The 21483-nt window shown below is 50.1% G+C and overlaps 1 protein-coding gene across 5 annotated transcripts; it reads right to left on the bottom strand.

Annotated features, from left to right (window-relative positions):
- Window positions 1-895: 895 nt before the first annotated feature.
- On the bottom strand, window positions 896-12062 carry AEN (apoptosis enhancing nuclease). Of its 5 annotated transcripts, none has more exons than XM_082386847.1 (5): window positions 11912-11999; window positions 9122-9270; window positions 6184-6760; window positions 3591-3791; window positions 896-3001 (listed from the first exon to the last, which is right to left on the bottom strand). In XM_082386847.1, the coding sequence occupies exons 3-5, from the start codon at window positions 6694-6696 to the stop codon at window positions 2765-2767; spliced, it is 951 nt and encodes a 316-aa protein (XP_082242973.1). In that variant the 5' UTR covers window positions 6697-6760; window positions 9122-9270; window positions 11912-11999; the 3' UTR covers window positions 896-2764. The 5 variants fall into 5 exon arrangements, with proteins under 5 accessions (XP_082242973.1, XP_082242974.1, XP_082242972.1 ...); XM_082386848.1 differs by lacking the exon at window positions 11912-11999 and adding an exon at window positions 11640-11724; XM_082386846.1 differs by lacking the exon at window positions 9122-9270 and having other exon boundaries at window positions 11912-12062.
- Window positions 12063-21483: the final 9421 nt, after the last annotated feature.

The following is a 21483-nucleotide window of genomic DNA, read 5'->3' as shown; positions in this document are numbered from 1 at the left end:
AAGATCCTGCAAGCCACGGCGTGGCCAAAAATAAATAAACAAACACAATTACCATGGTCCAGCAATGCCACTTCTGGGTGTATACCCAAAAGAATCGAAAGCAGGGTCCTGGAGAGACATAGTAGCATTACTCACAATAACCAAGAGGGAGAAGTAACCCAAACGTCTGTTGATGTATGGATGGATGGATGAACAAAAGGTGTCATATACATCCAAATGAATTATTATTTAGCCTTAAAATGGAAGGAAATTCTGACACATACTACAACTTCAGGGACAAACTCTGAGGACATTATGTTAAGTGAAATAAGCCAGACAGAAAAAGGCAAGTACTGTAGGATTCCACTTACATGAGGTACCTAATCAAATTCATAAAAACAGAAAGAACAGTAGTTGCCAGGCGTTGGAAGGAGGAGGGAATGAGGAGCTATTGTTTAATGAGTATAGAGTTTCAGTTTTGCAAGATAATACAGTTCTGGAGACGGGTTGCACAACAATGTGAATATATTTAACACTACTTAACTCTACCCTTAAAAATGGCTAAGATCGTAAATTTTATATTGTGTATTTTATATTTAAAACCAAAAAAAGTTTTTAAAAATAAAAAAAGTGAGTACATACCTTCAAAGAGAAACAAGTTTAATAAACTTGTGCTCTATACTAGGGCAGTTATAAAATTTTCAAAAATAAACTATAGTGGGAAGCAGCTGCATAGCACAGGGAGATCAGCTCGGTGCTTTGTGACCACCTAGAGGGGTGGGATAGGGAGGATGGGAGGGAGACGCGAGAGGGAGGAGATATGGGGCTATATGTATATGTATAGCTGATTCACTTTGTTATAAAGCAGAAACTAACACACCACTGTAAAGCAATTATACTCCAATAAAGATGTTAAAAAAAAATAAAAAATAAAGGAAAAAAAATAATAAACTATATAAATTCTGTAGTATTTTCTTGCTACATCCCAAAGCATCATCTTGAAAGCCGCCCACCTCAAAGGTCAAAGCACCCAGCAAGACTCAGCGCCCCAGCATCTCCACAATCCCTCCCCCAAGCCACCCTCCCACCCTAGCTGAAGAATTCAAAGAAAAGGCCGCTTTACCCACTTTTCAATTGAGTTTTTTTCCAGGTTTTACAACAAAGCTGATTTTAAACCCAGTACATCTCCCCACTGCTAGCAGCTCCATCCTTCCTCAACCCACAGACCAAAGAACCAAAGCTACTTCTCAACTGAGAGTGTGGCTTCAGCTACAGACATTTAAGGAACCCAGAACAAAGTCCTGGAGCCAGGCCAGGTGTGGTCAGTGACTCAGCCAGCTCCCAGAACAATCTGCGGCCCTGCTTTTGCAGTTGCGTGGTTTCAGTGTCTCTCCCTTCCTGGCCCTGCTGCTTTGCTCAGGCTGACGTGAAATCCACACATCACGGGGAACCGTGAGAGCCCGGAACCTCTGAGTTGTCCTCAGAGGCCTGTGCCCCACCTGCTGGAACAGCCACGAGGACAGTCCTGTCTGGGTCAAAGCCACTCAACGCAAGGGCGTGTTCAGGTGTTACCCGGAAAGCCCAACACTGATCCTTAAAACACAGCCGCTCGCACTGACCTCGGCTTACTAGGCGCCAGGCACTGGGCCAAGCACTCAGCACTTCATCCTCCTAACAACCCTGTGAGGTAGTGGTGTCATTATCCCCATTTTACAGACAAGGGAACAGACTCAAGAGTGAAGTCACACACTTGCCTAAGTCTCAAAGCTATTGAGTGATGAGCAAAGATGGGGCTCAAAGGTTCTGTGTGACCTGAGCTCTGGGTTACCCCAATACCCCCAAACTGCCCCTTAGGAAACAAGGAAAGAGGGATAGGGGATGAATCCCGACACAGAACATTTTTAGAAATCTGGAGAAAACCCAACCACCACAGTGATTGGGGGCACCCACCCGAGTGCAACAGCTGCACAGCTGTCAATGCCCGGCCCGGCCCCAGTGGACCCGCCCTCTGCTCCCCTACAGACCCGTAGCCTTGCTCTCAATAAATAAAGATCCCTGTGGGCAATTCTGCACAGGGGTCCCAGAATTCAAACCGCTGTCTTGTTTCTCAGACTTTTGCTTAAGAGAGCCTAGCGCTGGGTGGGCAGGAGGAATGCCTGGCTTGGGTCAAAATACATATGCCAGTCTCCACCCAAAGCCTATCTGCCTTCCCTCCTCCCAGAATAGTGCCTGGTGACTTCTGGTGGTGAGCAAGTGAGGACCCAGCTCCCCACGAGCTGTGGTCTCTGCTATTCCATTGTAGCCTGGCAGCTCCTACGATGGCTACAGCCAGAGTTCCAGTTCTGAGAGAAAGGGACAAAATGACCCTTGAGTGGCCTTAACTCTGTAGCTTCAGGGCGTAGTTATTCTCCTGAAAATGACTGTGGAGGAAGAGGTAGATGGTGACAACAGGAAGAGAGCTTTACCCCAGGGCACTGGGGCGAGACAAGGGAATTCTTGAATAGGGACACCCACACCCCCCGCCCCCAAGCAGGGAGAGATCATCCCTTTAGAGAGCACAGCCTGGGGGTGGGAAGTCTGCCGGTGCATCCCCTACTCCTGCTGGGCTCTAGCAGCTAGCCCACCTGCCATTTTCATGGTGCCTATAAAGTGCCATCAGCAAAACCACAGAATCGGGGACTGTGCTGTGGGCAGATGGTCCCAACACTTTAGGCCCTGGGGGACACTGGTGGCATCCGGCCCCAGCCACTCCTGGTCCCCGCTCCCCAGTGGAGCTTCTCCTGCCTCACTCCGTTCTGCCCGGCGCCTCCCCTGTTCCTCTGCTGGCGCCCTGGGCCGGGTCCTCCGGCCAGTACTGGTCCTCCATGTACTGCTCCATGTCTGTGCTGCTGTCGGGCTCTCTGTCCTCAGGGTGAGGTTGGAGGCTGCTGGCCTCCTGCTGTTCCCACTGCACCTCCACCAGCTGGTAGAGCTCCATGGCCGTCACGGCGTCTTCCACCGACGAGTGCCCGTGCTGGCCCACCTGCGGACGAGAGCCCACGCATCACTGCCCGCAGTCCTGGTGGGGGCCCAGCGGCCCGGGCTGGGTCCTGGCCCAGAGATGCATACTCTCAGAATGCGGGTGTACAGCCTGGTACAGTGGGAAGGGCATGGGTCCTAGTCACACAGACAAACGCTAGAATCCCAGCTGTACCACAAGCCTAGTTTCTTGAAGCCCGTTTCCTCAAATAGAAAACCTGGTTAAAAATCCCTGCTTCAAAGGCTTGAGGAGCAGATGGAATTATGAATGTGAAGCACAGCAGGAGCAAGAGCGATCAGCTGCCCCTGACCGAAGGCTGCAGGAGATGGGGTTCTACATGCAAGCGTGGGGACAGAGCCAGGAACTGGGTGGGAGACAGATCTGAACAACAGCAGCCCGGGAGGGTGTGGCTGGCTGTCACAAAGTGCTGGGGAAGGAGGGCGGTGGAGAGAAAACACCCAGGGCTGTGTGGACACACGGGAGCCCCAGGACTGGGACTGGCATGCTGGAGGCACAGCCCCCGGCCTGTCCGTGGCCAGGCCAGCATGGAGGCCAGGCCCTCTCGCTCCCCCAGCCCCCCTGCACCATGCACCTGGATCTTCTTGTGCAGCAGCTGCAGGGCCAGGTCCTTGAGAGAGACGCGGGTCCGGGCGTGGAGGCTGGGCTGGCTGAGGAGGCTGGGGACATAAGTGGTGTCCCGGGTCTGGCCCCGAGGGTGGATGTACTTGAGGGCCTGGAAGTCATTGTGCAGGGCGTGCCCCACCAACACCTTGCCCTTCAGGAGCTTGAGGATCTGTGAGCAGAGGAGGAGTCGGGAAGGCCCCACTGTCAGGCGGGCACAAGACACATCCTGACACCCTGACCAGTGGGTGCGGGGACCCCTCTGGAGTGAGGCAGCGCAGAGGGGCGACCACGGGCTCCACTGTCAACCAAGTTGCCCCGAGTTTGAATCCAGACCCTCTACTCACTACTTGCTATAATCAGGGGGCCACTTAAGCTTCCCCCACACCTGCAAAACAGGAAAGCTGGCGACGGCATTGGTGGGGTGGTAGTGAGCATTAAGGGGCTCTTGGATGGGTAAGTGACCCGATACAAGCACTCTTTCCTGCCAGCACAGGCTCTTCTCTCTCAGCCCGGAAGACCTCGCCAGCCCCCCGGCACCCGCCCCCCACCAACTCCTCTCAGGCAGGTCTCACCTTACACATCAGGAGGCCTCCCCCAACGCCATCAGGACCCTACTGTTCTCTCCTTCGGGGGATTCACCACATTTTCTAAGCACACATTCAGCTCCGCGTGGCCTGTCCGGCTGCCCCCACTGTGAGCTCATGGTAACACGCAGGGACCATGTCTGCCTGGACTAGTGATGCTCTGTGACAGCTCAGCACACGGGAGGGGGTCAGGGTGAAGTCCCAGAACTGTGCCAGGCACTGGAGACGTATCACCAACGGCAGCTTGTACAGCATTAATGAACGGTCCTTATCTTCAGGATTCTGTCCCTTTGCCCCTCTGCTGTACAGGACTCCCGCTTCTCACCCTCGAAACATGCTCTCTGGCTCAGCTCTGACCACCTACACAATGCGCGCCTCTCTTTCCTGCCTCCCGCCCTCCTCAGGCCCTAGGGAGGCCACGTCCAGGGCCACGGGCATCTCCTTATCACCCGCCACCAGCCTCCCACAGCTGCCTCTGCTGGCGACACGTGGTTTATCGCTAAACTCAGCCTTCACGGCGTATGGATAAGGTGCATTTAGACTTTAGTGGTAGGGACGGGCCACACCACTCTAGTCACCACCCCCCCATAACACACACACACACACACACACACGCCACGCGGTGGGAAGGCACCCAGCACACTCCACACTGGCTCAGAGTCCAGGCAGATCCAATGTGGTCCAGCTCTTGGCAGGCTGAGGGAAGCACGGGGGAGCTGGAGGGCTCACCACCTACCTCCCTTCCTGCTGCTTCTATTCCTGATCAACCTGCTTGATAAATAACCTTTTGAAAGAAATCCTTAGGGTGTATCTTATGTGAAAAAGGAAGACACAAGATGACTAATATCAGTATTTCCTAAACGCACCTTATCCCAAGAATAAACCAGAAATGTTAAGTAGTTCTGCTACAACGCTTGGTTTGAAAATGCAAAATGTTCCAACACGGTTGATATATTAGGATGTGACTTGAGAATAATGCAAATTTCGCCCTTGAGAAACAGAAGGGTGAAAGTGAATGCAGAAACCTCACCTAGCTGAGCAGAGCCACTGGGGAATCCAGAAAGCGCTCAGGCCTCGCAAGCCTACCAGCCAGCGCAGTTCACCAGCGTGCTGCCTCCACCTGGCTTCCCACCTCCTGACTTCGGGTAACTCCCTCAACCCCTCCCACAGCGCGAGCCGCCACCCCCCCCCCCCCGCCGCAACACCCACTTCCCCGAGCGCTCCAGGTCTTTTCAAGGCAAAGTGCCGTACTTACGCATTTCTCAACCACTGAACCTGTGCAAAACTGTGCTCCCACTGTTATAAGGTTTCTATCTTTTTATTTTTGGGGTGTCATTAATGAAGTTTTTTGGGCATTGTGTCCCTAACCCCTTTTTCCCCATCAGCTCTGGGGTTTTTATCGTGCAAGTTTACACAGCATGACGGTTTTTAGGAACGCACACACCAGAGCCCTCCCAAGGCCTAGAGACCTGCAGGATCAGAATCTCTACGGAGGGATCTGAGGACAAGGATCCAAGATCGTTAACAAGGATTTAGGTGTTTCCTATGCTCGAGGACGTTTGGGAATTCCTGTCATGTCAGTGTGGTCCCAACACTAATTTTTTTCAAAGCAATGAAAAACTAACATTAAAAAAAAAATACCAAAACATTTAACACCTGAAGGTGACAGCACTGTGGGCCTTACAAATTTTACTCAGACACATAGTGCTTTTATAACACAAAAGAAGCCGTTTCGCATCTTACAGTTGGCGCGGCCTCTCCACAAACACTATCACGTGGGACACCCCAGCACCCCTTCCACGCAGGTAGGGCAGGATTTCTATTCACCCTTTTCTATGGAGAGGAAACCCAAATGTTTGGAGAAGTTAAGTAACTTCCCCAAGGTCTCTCGCTTCTAGTGGCTAAGTGTTGACTCAGACCCGGGGCTGCTCTTCCCAGCCCATCACACTGACCCCAAGCCCCCAGCCCTGCCCTCACCTCTTTCTGGGCCACCTGGAAGGGGATGGCCTTGCGCATGTGCTGCCTGGTGATGCCGCTCCAGCGAGTGCGGTAGTCCACGATGGGCATCTCAGGCTGGATGTACTTGTCGTAGAGGACCTCGCCGTAGTAACTCACCACGGAGCAGCGGGCCAGCTCACTCACCCGCCCTCGGGGTCCCGTGCCCACCATCTCACAGTCGATAGCCACGCACTTGCTGGGCAAGGGCCCAGCAGATTCTCTGGGGGTGGGCTTTCTGCTGCATGGGGCACCTCCAGATTCAGCCCTTGGACGCTGCCTCACACTACTGGCGGCTTCGGTGCCTGGGGAGGATCCTGGCTCCGGGGGTGTGCTCCACAACCCATGCTCCTGCAGCAAGGCCTTCCGGGCCAGGAACCGCTGGTGCTGTCGGCTCTTCCTCTTGTGTTTCCTCCGAAGCACATCCTTGGCATTCAGGCTGGCCAGGGAAGGGCACAGGCACTGGGCAGACTCTGGAGCTTCCCGGGCCACCATCCCAATCAGCTCACCGCTCAGGGCAAGGGAGGTCTGGGAGGTAATCTGCCTACGGGGCAGCAGCCTGGGGAGAGAACACATAGGGCAGAGGGGCTGAGTGAGGAGTGTCCCAGGCCAGCCCTGCCCCTCCATCCCTCTCTTCCTCCCTCCCTGCAGTGCTCTACTGCCAGGCTGCCCCAGAGCCCTACACTTTGTCTCAGCATCCCAGATGGAGTCAAGGACCTATTTCAATAATAATTGCACTCATACAATTGATACCACCTGCAAAGCCACTGTTTTAAGTACTTTACATGGAATTACTCAATCTTCCCAACAACTTGAACAAAGCATTATTATCCTCATATTACAGGTACAAAAACTGAGGCATAGAGGTTAAGTAACTTGCCCAATTAATACATAGACAAAGGCTGATGTGAACCCAGAATCCATGCTCTCAACCTCCAAGCCATAGCTTACCTCCAATACCATTAGCATCAAAACATTTTAGAGGTACGGCTATGAGAAAATAAAGGTTACAGAAACGGCATATATATGATATCTTATTTTAAAAAAACAAAAACAAAAACTTTATGAAATGTGAACGCAAGACGCACAGCAAAACCTGGAGAAAATATTTCACAGGAAACCCACAATAGTTGTATTTTTGGTATGTGTTAACTAAAATGATGTAATCTAGTAAATGACTTTCTTCTAATTCACTCATCACAACACTGTCTACAAACATTTAAATACAGTTGGACATGTAGTTTAATCACTGAAGCCTACAGGCACTGGTGTGCTGGTAAACCAGCTCAACTCTAAAAGAGAAAGAGAAAAAGCCCTGACCTATAGTGCTGCAGATTCCTGTGGTACCTCCCACAAGCTCTCCATCCCTGATCGGTGGGTTGTAAAGAGATGCTGTCACACACCACTGTCGTAGGAAATATTTGTTGCTCACATGGGTTTGCAAATCCCATGCAATAAGGATGGCATCTTCCCAACAGTGAAGGATGTAGCTTGGAAAACCTCATCTTGTTTGCTGTACTAAGTCAGCCAGTATGTTTTGAACACACCAGAAAACCAGCGCTTTGAAGTAGACAGAGCAGGGGCTAACTCAGCTCTGTATAAGTTACCTAACCAGAGCTTCAGGTTCTTTGCATGTAAACTGGCCCTACTACCCTTCCCGTGTGAAGAGGAAAAGGCACAATCCATGTGTGCTAGGATCTGCATATATTTTTTTAAATTATTATTCTTTATTTTTTTAAATTCTATTGAAGTATAGTTTATTTACAATGCTGTTAATTTCTGCTGTACAGCAAAGGGACTCAGTTACACGTATATATACATTCTTTTTCACAGTCTTTTCCATTATGGTTTATCACAGGATACTGAATATAGTTCCCTGTGCTATACAGTAGGACCTTGTTGTTCATCCATTCTATACATAATAGTTTGCATCTACTAATCCCAAACTCCTAATCCTTCCCTTCCCCACCCTATTATTATTAAGAATACTAACTATTAAAAAAAAAAAGAATACTAATTATTACAGTCATTTGGTTCATTAATCTGTCTTTAGTCAAGACTATATACCTTGATGTAGCCTTTAAAATCCTTACAGATGACCAATTTTAGTTGCATCTGTATTCATGAAAATGCTATTTCCTAGTACATCTGGGTAAAATTTAGCTGCTCATCCTTAACTCCTGAATCAACTATTCTTAATAGGAACAAAGGGATTTTCTGTGGAGTCAGCAGTGTCATGTCCCAAGTTTCCCTTGGTTAGTGTATATTTGGATTGTGGCCAAATCCCCATTAAACTGCATATCTGCATATATTATATGCTCCCTGCATATATATATATATATTTAAAGGACTTTATCTTTTTATTGTTTGCCTTTTATTTATTTATTTATTTTGGCTGAGCAGCATGCGGGATCTCAGTTCCCCAACCAGGGATCAAACCCGTACACCCTGCATTGGAAGCATGAAGTCTTAACCACTGGACTGCCAGAGAAGTCCCTTTTGCCTTTTTAATAATTTGCTTTTTTATTTTATTTTACTTATTTATTCATTCATTCACTCATTTTTGGTCACGCGGCTTGCGCGACCTTAGTTCCCCAACCAGGGACTGAATCCGGGCCATCCATCCACCCATCCATCCATCCATCCATCCATCCATTCATTTATGGCCACCCGGCTTGCGGGATCTTAGTTCCCCAACCAGGGATTGAACCCAGGCCACGGCAGTGGAAGCGCCGAGTCCTAACCACTGGACCACCGGGGAATTCCCTCCTGGCGTGTATTATATGCTCCCTTTCCCCCAGAGGTAAAGACTCCTGCTCATGGTTGGTAACCAGTTCTTCCCAGGCCAGAGCTGCCTCAGCCTGGACTCCCAACCCACAGGCCTTCCTCCTGCCTCCCTTCCCACTCACATCCCCCCTACCCTTTCTACATCCTCCAGGAAGCCCTTCTGGAACAATTCTCCGGGTTGCACAGGCCAATGTCACACTGAGGCCTCTGGGGTCCCAACTGTGGCAAGAGCTGGGCAGAGAGTTACAAAGAAAGATCCTGGACTCCAAGAGTTGAGTCTCACTGCAGAGACAGAAACGGAGCAGAAGGCGTGTGAAGGGCTGCGTGAGAAGTGCCAGGGAAGCAGGACAGGCTGAAGAGGTTAAGTCTGCGTGAACGTGGAACAGTAGTCCTCCAGGTAGAAGGGAGAGGAATCAGTGGACATGTTAGGGGCAAAGGCCTGAAAAAAGTACCCCACCTTCAGCCTGATGCCATTTGGGCGTAAGGCACAAGGTAGGGCTGGCTGGAGGAACTGCCCCTGTCCGCTTTTTACCACTCCACCTTCTGTCTGCACTCTGGGAAGCCCATCACACCCTGGTGGCTTTTCCTACCCCAAGGTGGTGTCCCTATACTGGTCTCGGCGGGTCAAGCGAGGGAGCCCCAAAGGCACCTAGGGAGGTCACTGAAAGTGACCTTCTCAGGCACAGTAGCCCTGACCCCGGACAATTACAGTCTAACTGGGGAGCAAAGAAGTTCACCCCTCTCTGCTCTGGCAGCACAATCAGAGAATTTACTGCACTCTTCAAAGTCAATAGTTACATACAGCCTACCTCAGAGCAAGCACTCTGAAGGCAGGGAGAGAGCTTTGTTTGTCTCTGTCCCTTCCCCTACAGCCAGCCCGGGACCTGGCATGGAGCGGATCCTCTCCAGAAGCTGACACCAGGCCTGCTATCTGCCAGACTGTGGGGATTACAGAGCTGGAAGTGACCACATCCTCAGGGAACTCTGGTTTGGTCGGGAGAGAGATAGTCAGAAACTTACAAGAGTGTGCTCAGGATGGGAGCAATGGACAAAGGACCCATGCCTGAGTCACCAGGCCAGGTATTTAAAAAGCAGAAGCGCTAGGTTAGAAAAACCCTGGCAGTGGAGGGGACACTTTGAAGGGTTTCAGAAAGATCCACCAGGGAGCCCGGGAAGGGAAGGGCATCCAGACTGAAAAAAACACAGAAACAAAGTCCAGGAGGCAAAGCACATACATTGTGGGAAAGCAAGGAGTTTGGTGCAGCAATTGGAAAGCAAGGAGGTAAGGGGCGAGGAGATGGGTGCGGTGTGGACAGTGAGAAAGAACTGTTCCTGGAGAGTGGTAAAAGTTTGGGCTTAATCCAGAGGTGGATGGGAACCAATCTCCCTAGAGTTCTAGCGCGAGGGGGATCACAACTGCCATATAGGAAGAGACCTGGAGAACATACGAATCTGCGCAATAGCAGCAGAGACTAAGAGAAATGGGAGGGGAGATGAACTGCCATTTGGTGATGCCTGGGCCAGGGGGAGGCACGGTGACCCATCCTGCCTCACCCTCCCTCTGCTTGCTTATCCCTTCCCCAAGAAGTCTTCTCCTTTTTAAAAGGGCTCTTAACTGTAATCACCTTCTTCATATTGACAAGTCACATATTAAGGCTGACAAATACAGAACCTCAATTTGTCTCAGCCCAGTAATGGGGAGGCCTAAGAAGGCAGAGACCCACTAATAACTGACTTTTGTAGGGGAGGAGGGCCCTTTCCCTTCTCTGAGACGGCTAAGGACCCTACAGGTCAGGAGCTGAGGCCAGGACAAGGGTCAGTGGCCTCCCTAACATTGTTGGCAAGGTTTCAAAGAAGCCAGAGATTAGGATCCCCGAGAAAAAAGGTCTCTGTGGCCCTGGCCCTGTGTTGCAAGAGATAAATGCAGTTCTCTGCATGCCCTGACCTAGCTGACACGTCAGAACCAACAATTAATCATCAAGGGCACACCTTCCTCATCCTGGGCTCCCACATGGAGCTCAGGGAAGCTCAGGAGAAGTTTTGCTCAAATAAAAGTATTTCAGTGAGGCAAACAAATCTCTCTCCAGCCCAGAACCAGCACTTTGAATCAGCAGCCACCAGGCCTTTGGGGAAAGGCCCAAAGGAACCTCAAAGTCAGAATCCCCAGTGGCCTCAGGGCCACCAACCTGCTGGCTGATCAGGAAGGTGGGCAGTTCTAGACCCCGCTCTGGCCCTAAAGAGCTAGATCAACTGGACCAAGGCACTTGGTCTCCTAACTTAAAACGAGGGTTTATGAAGTCCAGCACTGAACTAGGTTAGGGGCTTCCCCAACCTAGTCTGTTTAAACGTCTGTTTAAAAGGCTGATTTCCAGGCCTACTCCCCACACCTTCGTAACTGCCATTTGGGGAAACGTGGCCTGGAATCTGTATTTCAAAGAGTGCGCGGCCCCACCCCCTTGCCAAGATACTAATAATCGCCCGAATTTGAGAAAAGCTGGCTCGATAAGATCCCCTGTGCTACTAAAAAGTTCACGAGACGAGAACAGTCAGAGGAGAGCCCTGCACTATCTCCCCCGGCGCCGGCGTTCCGAGGAGTGACGTGTGGGAGGCCCGGCCTCACCCAGGGAAGGACTGAGGCATTGGTCACTCACTGGTCGCGGCGGCCGGGCAGACGCCCACCAGGCCGAGTCCCATCGTCCAGCGCCGCCCACTCAGGCCCGAGATCCGCGAGCAGGGCGGGATGGGGGCCAGGCGGCGCCCGGGGCCAGGCCTGCACTTCGGAGAGCCCGGGAGCCGGCCCGACCCGGCCGGGCGTCCCCCGCCACAAGCCGGGGGCGGACACACCGCGCGGGGCCCTGCGGCCGGGGACACGTCGCGCCAGCCTACCCGACCCCGCGATCCCCAGCATGGTCCCCGAGATCACCTGAAAGCCCCGAGAGTCTTCTCACGCCAGCACGTGGCGTCCAGGGAACCTGCAGCTCCAACACGCCCGGGCAAGCCCTGCTCCGGCCGCCAGCCTGTTGGCTTGCTGAACCGCAGCGCCCGCCTAAGACCTCTTCTGATTGGCCGGGAGCCTGGCTCGCTGCGGGTTGGCGCTTGGGAGCGTAAGGGGCGGGGACTCCTAGAGGGGTGTGGTTTGTGCCCAAGGCTGGCCCAGCCCGCGGGAAATTTTAAAGCGGTTGGATGGGATCCTGGCCTCCTATCGCCCACTTCTGCTCCCACTTTTGTCCAATCCATCCCGCTCCCTGGGTCGGGATGTGGGCTCCTATGAGCTCCGTGCCACTAAAGGCAGGCTGACTTACAGAGTACACACCCACATTTGCAGAATAGGAATAACCCCTACCTCCTCTGGTGTCGAGGGGTTTCGGTGAAATAATATACACGATGGCCACTAAAAAAAAGATTTTTAAGTCAGGTTTGCTCCTTCGGCGCTACTTTTTCATTTATCCTTTTGCGATACTTTACTCATAAGTAATAAGTTCCTACTATGGGCTCGGCATTGGGATACACAGAATAAGAACAATCACTGGGGACTCTAGTTGCTCATGGTTTGGTGCAGTAACAGAGGTTAACAGATAACAGTGCAACGTGAATAATAAAAACAATAACAATGAGTTTGCATTTATTATGTGAGCATTAACAGTGTGCCAGGCAATACACCCCTTTAATCTGACGAACCCTTTGAGATTTGTGCTATTATTTCTGTTTTACGATGAAGGAAATAGACATTTCAAGAAATTAAGGGAAAACAGCGAGGGTGCAAACAAAGACCAACGCAGTCAGATTTCTTCTAGCTCCATTGTGCAAGCAGCAGTGGCATCGCAAATGTACCCAGAAGGCCAGGGGTACATGTTCCAAAACTTGGCTCTTTCTGACCAGGGTACAGATTTGAGGGAAGCAGGACAAAGGAGAAGGCCACTAGAGGGATAAGGCTTACCACTCAGATTCCTGAAGGCTTGGGGGAGCTGGAAGGAATTCAAGCCAGAGCTGGTTCACCAGCGGATTTGCGTTTGGGGACGCTCACTCTGGCTGCAGTAGGAAAGGAATGGACCCGGCCTGGAGAAAGAGGCATAGGTGTTGGGGTGATTGTGGACATTCAGGTGGAATAAGATCCTGGTGGCCAGAGTGGTAGAGAGGATAAAGAGCTTGGGACAGATTCCAGAACTCCTTCAGAGGCAACATTGAGAGGACAGAGAGCAGAAGGGAAGGGGATGCCGAGCAGCTGTTTTCAGACATGGAGACTTTGTCAGAGGCAACTCTCGGGGCAAGGAGGATTTTAAGAGAGTCAGTAACCGGATCCTTGACTCCCATGGGACTAGACCTGGGAATGGACCTGGAGTCCTTGGAGTCCAGCTTCCCTCTCCCTTTTTATAACCAGCTGTCTCCCACTTTACAAAGGAAAGTCACACACACACATTCTAAATCTTGCTCTGTGGTATTACCCTGGGAAATAAAAGTAGTCTTGGGGAAGAAGAAAAATAATGATAGGGATTGAGTAGGATAATCAAATAGTCAGCTTAGAAACCCCATTAAGGGATTGTAGATAGGGAACTTTAGGAGGTTTTGGGAGACCACAGTAAGATTAATGATCACTCAAGAAAGCAGGTTTACTTAACCACAAAACCAGGCAGGCTTGCCTAGCAACAAAACCATGTGACAGAAGCACGAGACATGCCCCAAAACAATAAAACAATGGTGGCATTAGACCCACATCCTGCCCAGTGAGCTCAGTATAGAAAGGTGCTCATTGTACAGAGACCTGAAATAATTTTTAAAGTCCTGGCTTGACTATGTAGGGACAAAAAACTCCCCTGCCCAACCTGGACGAGGAGTTGATGATGGAAGCATGACGTCTACTCAAGAATGAAAAAGAAAGTGGTCTTTTCCCCCTCCCCACTTCTCCTTTGATTATAAATCTAAGTTCCCACTAAGTTCTCGGGCATGGCACCCTCTTGCCCGCCCGCTTGTAAGCCTCACAAGCGTCCCATTCTAATAAATCACTTCTTATCTATCACTTTGCCTCTTGCTGAATTCTTTCTGCACTGAGACATAAAGGACCAGGCTTTTCGGAGCCCCCCCGAAATGACACCTATCAGTTTCAATAAGACTGTTCTAAATATTATTATTGAGGGTTATTATTGAGGACTGGGCAAGAAACCCTTCTACAAGTCTGGTGGGTTTCTGATTCTTTGCTTTCGCTATGATCCGAGGAGGGTTTAATTATGTTGCCAGCTAATGGGTCATTAAAAAATTTTTTTGAGGCTAGATAATTATCAGGAATGAAAAGAACTGACATTGCCAGAGAAAACTGCTTCCACTTCTATCTGCTTTTTATGTGAACAATGTTTTTATCAGTGTTTACATCCATAAAAACAAAACAGAAGGCCCAACTCTTTCCCATTCTTGCAAAAAGTGATATTCATCCCCAGATTTATAAACTTAATGAAAAATAACTGGCTCCATCTATCTCCTAAAGAGACATGTTTCCAATGGCATTTCTAATTAAAACTCACTTTTTATGTGTAAAGATGATTGCTCATATAATGAAATGCTGTATATTTATCATTTGCTCACTTGTAATAGAAATAATAGCAACAATGTCTCAATCCAGAAGGAAAAAAAATAACACGTAGAACCTCATGGGTCACAGGACATTTTTCTAGAGTTAACAAGTTCAAATTGATATACATAATTTTGTGACCTAAAAGTATGATCAGGTTCTCCAGAAAATATTGCCAAGCATGAAAATAGATTATGCTAGGATAAATCTCCATAGTGGAAGTTGAATGGAAATGTAAGTTGAAGAAGAAAAAAGAATGTTGCATGTAATAAAAAACAAATCCAGATTTAGTAAGGAGAGACTTTATTTGAAAGGATTAGCCAGGTGGGTGTTTGGGAGGGGATATTTATTGCAATAGAGACAATGCTCTGCTAGTTCTCAAGGGTAGGCAAAAAGGATTTTCCTTTATAGGGAGGAGTAAAGGGGGCTAGAAAGAACAGGATATGGGGGTGGCAGTGACCAGATCCCAGATCTTATTAGGTTAGTAGATTGATATTAGATATTAGATATGGATATTGTTTTAACCTGAGGCCAGCCTATTCCCTGGAGAGGTCATTAAGGAGGGATTGTAAACTGGCTCTGGCTGAGGGTGAGTTCAGGGACCTAGGGGAAGAAAAGAAGCTTAACCAAAGTTTGGTTAATGAGCGTTTTATTCCAATTGATCCATGGGTCCAGCAGTTCAGCTAATCATCAATGAGGCAAAGAATGGGAATTTGGAGTGTCCGTGCCAGGACTTGTCATAGGTGAACAATGGGGGAATCCTGGAGTCTTATCAGTCATATGGGGCAGGGTGTTTCTTTGCAGTAACTAGTTTCTGGAACACAAAAGGATGGGAGAAATTTCTTCACCATTGCTGCTTTCCAGGAGCATAGGACTCAGATAAAATTTAACATTGATGGTAAGAGTTTTTTCATGTATTTTAAAAATGGTTAATGTTAGTATCAAATTGCTCTGCTATATATGTGTCCACTACATTCATTTACAGACACATTTTTTTAAAAGATGTCAATATTTACGATACATCATTTGTAACTATCACAACTTACAATAGAAAATATTATCAAGCAAAAAAGTTGAAGGTCCACAAGTATACAATATGGATGGCCCAGTACTGGCATCTTGACTGTGAATGGCAGTACCTCCAACCCCAACCTTTAGGGACTTCACCTTCCCATTCCTGAAATGAAACTATCTCCTCCTTCCACAAAGACTGGGGCTCCTCTATAACAGACCCTTTTGAGTTGGGGCTTGGGGGGGAAAGCCCATGATCCAAGCCCTGCCCCCAGGGACCCCACCCTATTCCCCCCCCAACCTTGTCAATCCAGAAGCACTTGAGACATCGGACTTGACCTGTGCTTTGTGCTTACAAATCATTATGCCACACTCGAAGCACCATTCTGCCTTCCTTGCATGCCTGTTTTGAGGACTATTCGGGATGCTACAGGGATCCCCATGTTGCTGGACCAGGTGCAGACCTGAAGGCGGGTGTCGATCTGGCCATTTTTTGTAGCAGCGATTCTCTAAGTGTGGTCCTAAACCAGCAGCCTAGGCATCACTTGGAAATTTGTTGGACCTACTGACTCAGAAATTCAGGGGTGGGTGGGGCCCAGCGATCTGTGTTTTAACAAGCAGATTAACAGCTTCGTCATGCCTGCTCAAGTTTAAAATACGATGTGTTAGAGGGTATGAAGCGGACACAACCTGGGAGCCAATGTAAATAACTTATTTTATTCAAGCATATTCCCGCTCTACTAGCACTCTTGATCCAACAGTGACTTTGAACCTACCTGGACACAGCCTGTCACCAAGACAATTACGGTACTTTATACCTTCTCCCAACTCCTGAGATTTTCCAGGATTTTTAGAACCATGTCAAGTCTCACATGACTGACTTTTTGTGGAAAACTGGCAAGATTTGATCCAGGGGAATTTTATTCTCCACCGTTAACTTTTTCCATTCTACACTACAATTTCTTCACATATAAAATTAATCTGTTATTATTGCTCAATCTTGGCTGAACATTAGAATTGCCTGCGGAGCTTTAAAAAATATTGACACTTGGGTGACACCCCAAGATTCTGATGTAACAGGTCTGCAATGTGACCTGAATGTGGAGATTTTTAAAGCTTATCAGGTGATTCTAGCTTGCAGCCAAGATTGAGACTGGGCGCTAAGGCGCAGCTACCTACAGGATCCATCAGAGGGCGCTGCCTCCTTGCTCATCCCTGGAAACGCGCACGCAGATCTGGCTGCTGGCTGCTGGCTGCCTAAACCCGGGCGATGCAGTTGAGGTAAGGGGACTCCAGATGCCTGACCCTTGGATCACCAACCATTTTGTGTTCTGAGACTCCTAGAAAGTTACCTTAAGAAGTAGTAAGCTGTCTATTTTGCCGAGTGACTTAGAGGTAAATCATACAATCTAAGTCTTGGTTTCTGCATTTTTAAAACGGAGAAGTGTGGGGAGGGAAGAAAAGGAGGGGGTGAGGGCGGGGACACTTGGTCTATAATCATTCTTTAAATATATATTGAGCCTCCTGAAGTGGACAGGATACTGATCTGGGGAGGGGAAGGATAAACGTTTAAATGGGATAAAACTTCTATGCGATGTGGGAGACTAATAGAGAGATGGTGGTTCTCATTTGTTGCTACTTCAGGGAAGGGGACTTGTGGGTACCCCAGATGCTGGAAAAGAAAAACTATGAAAGAGGAGGCAAAAGAGACTACCGTTGAGTATTTACATATGCCATTATATATTATTGGCACTTCTCTTAATTAACATATAATCTAGCAAGGTAGTCGTGATCAATTCCATTTTACAATTAAAGAATCTGAGGCTCAGAGATGTTAAGTGACTGCCTCAAAGTCACACAGCTAGTAAGTGGTGCAGCCAGGATTGGAACTGGGGTGTGTCTGACTTTGAAGCCAGGACTCCCTCCCCACCCCCCAGGGAGTGCCTTGCTCCCTCTATTTTGCACCTTGCTACATATCAACAGGGGCACTCTTGTCCATCTCTCCAATCAGGAGTGCACCCCACTACCCTCCCCAGATGCTTGTTTCACTGAGGCAGGATCTCTCTCCTTTCTGTCTCTATAGCAGCCCTGGATACTGAGGACTGCCTGGGAGAGATTTGACTCCCCTCCTCCTGTGTTCTCCACCTCTGCCCCCTTCCACCCAATCCAGGCCCCTTTCCTCCAGTGAAGGGCAGGCACCTGCTGAGTGATACCAATTTGCAGCCTTCTCAAGTGTGAATGAGATTTCTAACAGGACTGGCTGCCCACTGGTTTCAGGCAGGATTGGAGTAAAGAGAATTTAAGAGGCAGGAAATGGAGAAGGAGAGAGCCAGTTTGGAGGAGCTGAGACACTGACAGCAGCAGCCTCTGCGTGGAAGTGAAGGGCTGATTGGTTCAGAGAGGTTGTGTCTTGCCGAAGGTCACACAGCTGGCAAGTGGCAGAGGCAGGGTGAGCTCAACCATGGTTGCATTTTTAGGGTTCCCCTAAAGGAGTACAACTCCCAACCCAATTTAAATTGGTAAGATATGTTAGTGTTCTAAAACAAACAAACAAACAAACACTTTCCCAGTCTTTTTTTTGCTGCTGACCAACACTTCCCTTCTGTGGCCCAAGGGCCCCAGGAGTGCCTCCTTCTCCAGGGTGGAGGAGGAGGGTGGGAATATACTTAGAAAGGAGTGGGGAGGGCATTTGAGTTTGCTGCTTGAAAAATTTGTCCCACTGAGAGTCTCACCATTGGAACTTGGTGACCATCTGAGGGCAAGGTGTCCCCCACACGGAGGCATGGACAAAGGATGGGAAATGGTTTGTATGATCACTGCTTCTGCCATAGTGTGGGACTGGTTTCCAGGCTCAGTTGGGGGACTGGGCTTTCTCACCTCAGTTTTCCCTTGGTGACACCTCTGGGCCCAGCAGCACGGAGGCAGATTCTGGGGCCAAGAAGAAGTTCTATAGGCACAAGTCCACTCTCTCCTCCCTGGGGTAGGCAAGGTGAGGTCCGGGCCAGCCAGGGTCAGGCGTGTCCTCCAGGTGGCTGCCAGGGCACCAACATCGCAGGCACCCTGGTCATGAGCACATGCCCCTTTGGGCCTGCACACGCTCTGGCTCTCTCCTGCCAGAGACAACCAGACGCCTGGGCCCCTGCGGGGGGATTCTCTCTCCCTGCCCTTGTCAGTGTTGTGGAAGCAGCTCGCCGCTCCCGGAGGACTGAGACCCTGTCCATCCCTCCCACCCTCATGCTTCCCCGCCACACACACACACACACACACACACTCACACACACACTCACACACACACTATAGTCTGTCCTTGTTTCTGGAAGAGTCCGCCTGAGGTGTGCTGCCCAAGGGGGTGCTCAGGGTAGTTTCCAGAGGTGCTTTCTAGGAGACAGAGAAGGCACAGAAAGAACACACGGAGGGAGAGCCACAAAGGGCGCGGCCCGCCCCCAGCCCCAGCGCCCCGCCCCCGCCCCCGCCCCCGCCCCCCCCCCGCCGCTGCGGCGGCCGGCACCATGCGGCAGACTGGGACTTGTTGTTGAGCGCAGGGAGACAACAACAAAATCACTAGTCTTCCAGATGGGGCTGGCTGGTCCACGGCCGCACCCGCCGCTCCGGCCAGGCGTTGGGTGACTTCGGACCCACCACGCGGTCAGCCAGCCCGACACTCCGACCGGGCCAGCTTGTGTCCCCGCCCCCACCCCCAAGGTCACCTCCTCCCACCAGCCCGCCACCCCTCCCCCACCCCAGAATTCTCCGGAGCCTCGGATGGGGATGGGGGGGTGGGGGATTGTTTTCTTATTTTCTTTTTTTTGGAGTGTTCCATTTTCTCTAATGAACGTATTTCCTTTAATAATAGGGGGATCTTATTTTTAAAGGGAGACAGCGGGCGGCTCATTTCTCTACCTTTTTCCGGGAATCACAAAGCGCTGTACTATCAGGGAGAAGGGAAAAGCGAAGAGCTCCAGGTCACGGTGACCCCTCTCTACCAGCCTCCCCCTTCCCATCTCCGCCCTAGTCCACGGTCAAGGCCCAGGGTGACAATGCACCCAGTGCTTACTGAGCCACGGCTCCGAGTGAAGTGGGGATGGGGGCTGGGCCTAGCAGAATAGGCAGGAGAGGAAAAGGGACACCGGGTGTGGGCCGGGGGAGGGTGGAGTCCTGGTCCTGCGCCCCCGCCTCCACCCAGCCAGTCCCGGCACTGGGCTCCGGGCTGAATTTCCCCAGGCCTGGGCACTGATGGAGGAGAGGCCAGGCCCCCGGCGCCTGGCCGGCCTCTAATTGTGCTGCCAGGGCATATCCGCTTCATAATTAGCAAAAGCCACAATATCCTGGCGGCTAAGAGAGCACGGCCCTAATTGTATTTCTGCAGCAGCTGAAGGGTAATTACCCTTCCCTTTTGGTGCTGCTTTTAATTCTTTCTCTTTTTAATTACAACTCTTCCTCTGTAGCCCAGCCTGCCATCCTTGGGCTTGTTCTGTGCACCCGGAGTGGGGAAGGGCTGGCCCAGAGAAACTGAAGGTTAGAGGGGGGACATGGAGAAGACTGGCAGAACCGAGCTCGGAGGCCCAGCCCCTTCCAGCTCTCAGCTAGATGTAAGAGAGGGGTATACCTCCCCAGGAGGTTAAGACCCCTCCCATCTCTCCACTCCCCAGCGAGGTGCTAACTCTCCAACTCCAAGCTGCAGGGAGCTGAGGACTCCCACCCCCCAGCTAACCCATCAAGGAAGAAAGAGGGGCTTGTTGCCTTTAATTTTTTGTAAAATGATAATGATAATAATAATAGGGACTTCCCTGGCGGTTCGGTGGTTAAGACTCCGCACTTCCATTGCAGGGGGTGTGGGTTCAATCCCTGGTAAGGGAACTAAGATCTTGCACACTGCGTGGTGAAGCCAAAAAATTAAAAAAAAAAAACAACCCCGTGTCTCTTTGGCACTGTTGAGAGAGGACTAGTTCATCATCCTTGGTGTATAGTTTCAGAGACAAGGGCCTGAGTGCTAATATCAGAGGGCAAGCCTAACCAAGGTGCAAGGTGTTCACCGGAGGGGCTAGAGCCCTAGTTGTTCCCAGGAAAAACAGGCCTTTCTCAGTGAGCTCTCAGGTAAACTTCAGGTGGTAATAGATAAGCTAATAGGTATTACAAAAAGAGTTTGGAGAGGCTCCTGACAGCCCTCTGGACAATGCCATGCAGGACTGTCCAATCCAGCCCATGTGAGCAACCCTGGCCCTAGAGCCACCAAGTGGCTGTCCTGCTATCAGCTCACCATGAGAGCAGGGACTGTTTTGCTGATGATTATTTTCCAGTGCCCGGCACAGCACCTGACTCATAGTATACAAAACTGATTGGCAAAGAGGCAAAGTTCAGAAATGAGTATAATCATGAGGTGTGAACACAATAACTCCATTTTCGTTGGCTTTTCCCTTGCAGGACCAATAAAGATGGACTTGAGCCTGACAGTGGCCCCAGTTTTCTAAAATTTTTTAACTCTGGGCTCTGTCTGGGTTGGGGGAAGATGCAAGAAGTGAAAGAGGCTGCTCTAGCCTCAGAGAAATGTACCTTGAAAAATGACCTGCCCTTGAGCCCACCAACTCCCTCTCCCCACTTCTAGTTTCTTTCCTCTGAATTTAGAGCCATCCCCTTAGCAACGCTTGTTTCCATGGCTTCCTCCGTGGCAAATATCCCCAAACCCCTCCTCTCTTTTTCCTTCAGACAGTAAGGGGTGATAGGGATCCTCAGTGTGGCCACTTCCATGTAACCATGGAAACAATTAACTGAGCCTTCATTTATCTTTTGTGAAGACAGCTAGGGAATAGAAGCTTTTGGAAGAGATGGGTGGGGGAGGGTGCAGGGCTAGAGTTGCCACTGTCATAAAAAGGAAGTTGAGGGACTTGTCCTAACACTAGCCTGTAGGATTCAGTTCAAATATTTGC

The sequence above is a fragment of the Balaenoptera borealis genome (genome assembly GCF_965194805.1).
Source record: "Balaenoptera borealis genome assembly, chromosome: 3".
In the NCBI taxonomy this organism is placed as follows: domain Eukaryota; kingdom Metazoa; phylum Chordata; class Mammalia; order Artiodactyla; family Balaenopteridae; genus Balaenoptera; species Balaenoptera borealis.
The sequence above is the reverse complement of the archived record's forward strand: the minus strand, read 5'-3'. Positions and strand labels throughout refer to the sequence as shown.

Bases quoted from the DNA above. Each gene is read 5' to 3' on its own strand.
- AEN (XM_082386846.1), bottom strand. From the start codon at position 6,696: ATGGTGGCCCGGGAAGCTCCAGAGTCTGCCCAGTGCCTGTGCCCTTCC. The intron at 3,792-6,183 runs GTGAGGGCAGGG...CTCTGCTCACAG, and splicing joins TCCAGGTGGCCCAGAAAGAG to ATCCTCAAGCTCCTGAAGGG. The intron at 3,002-3,590 runs GTGCATGGTGCA...TCTCGTCCGCAG, and splicing joins TGCTGCACAAGAAGATCCAG to GTGGGCCAGCACGGGCACTC.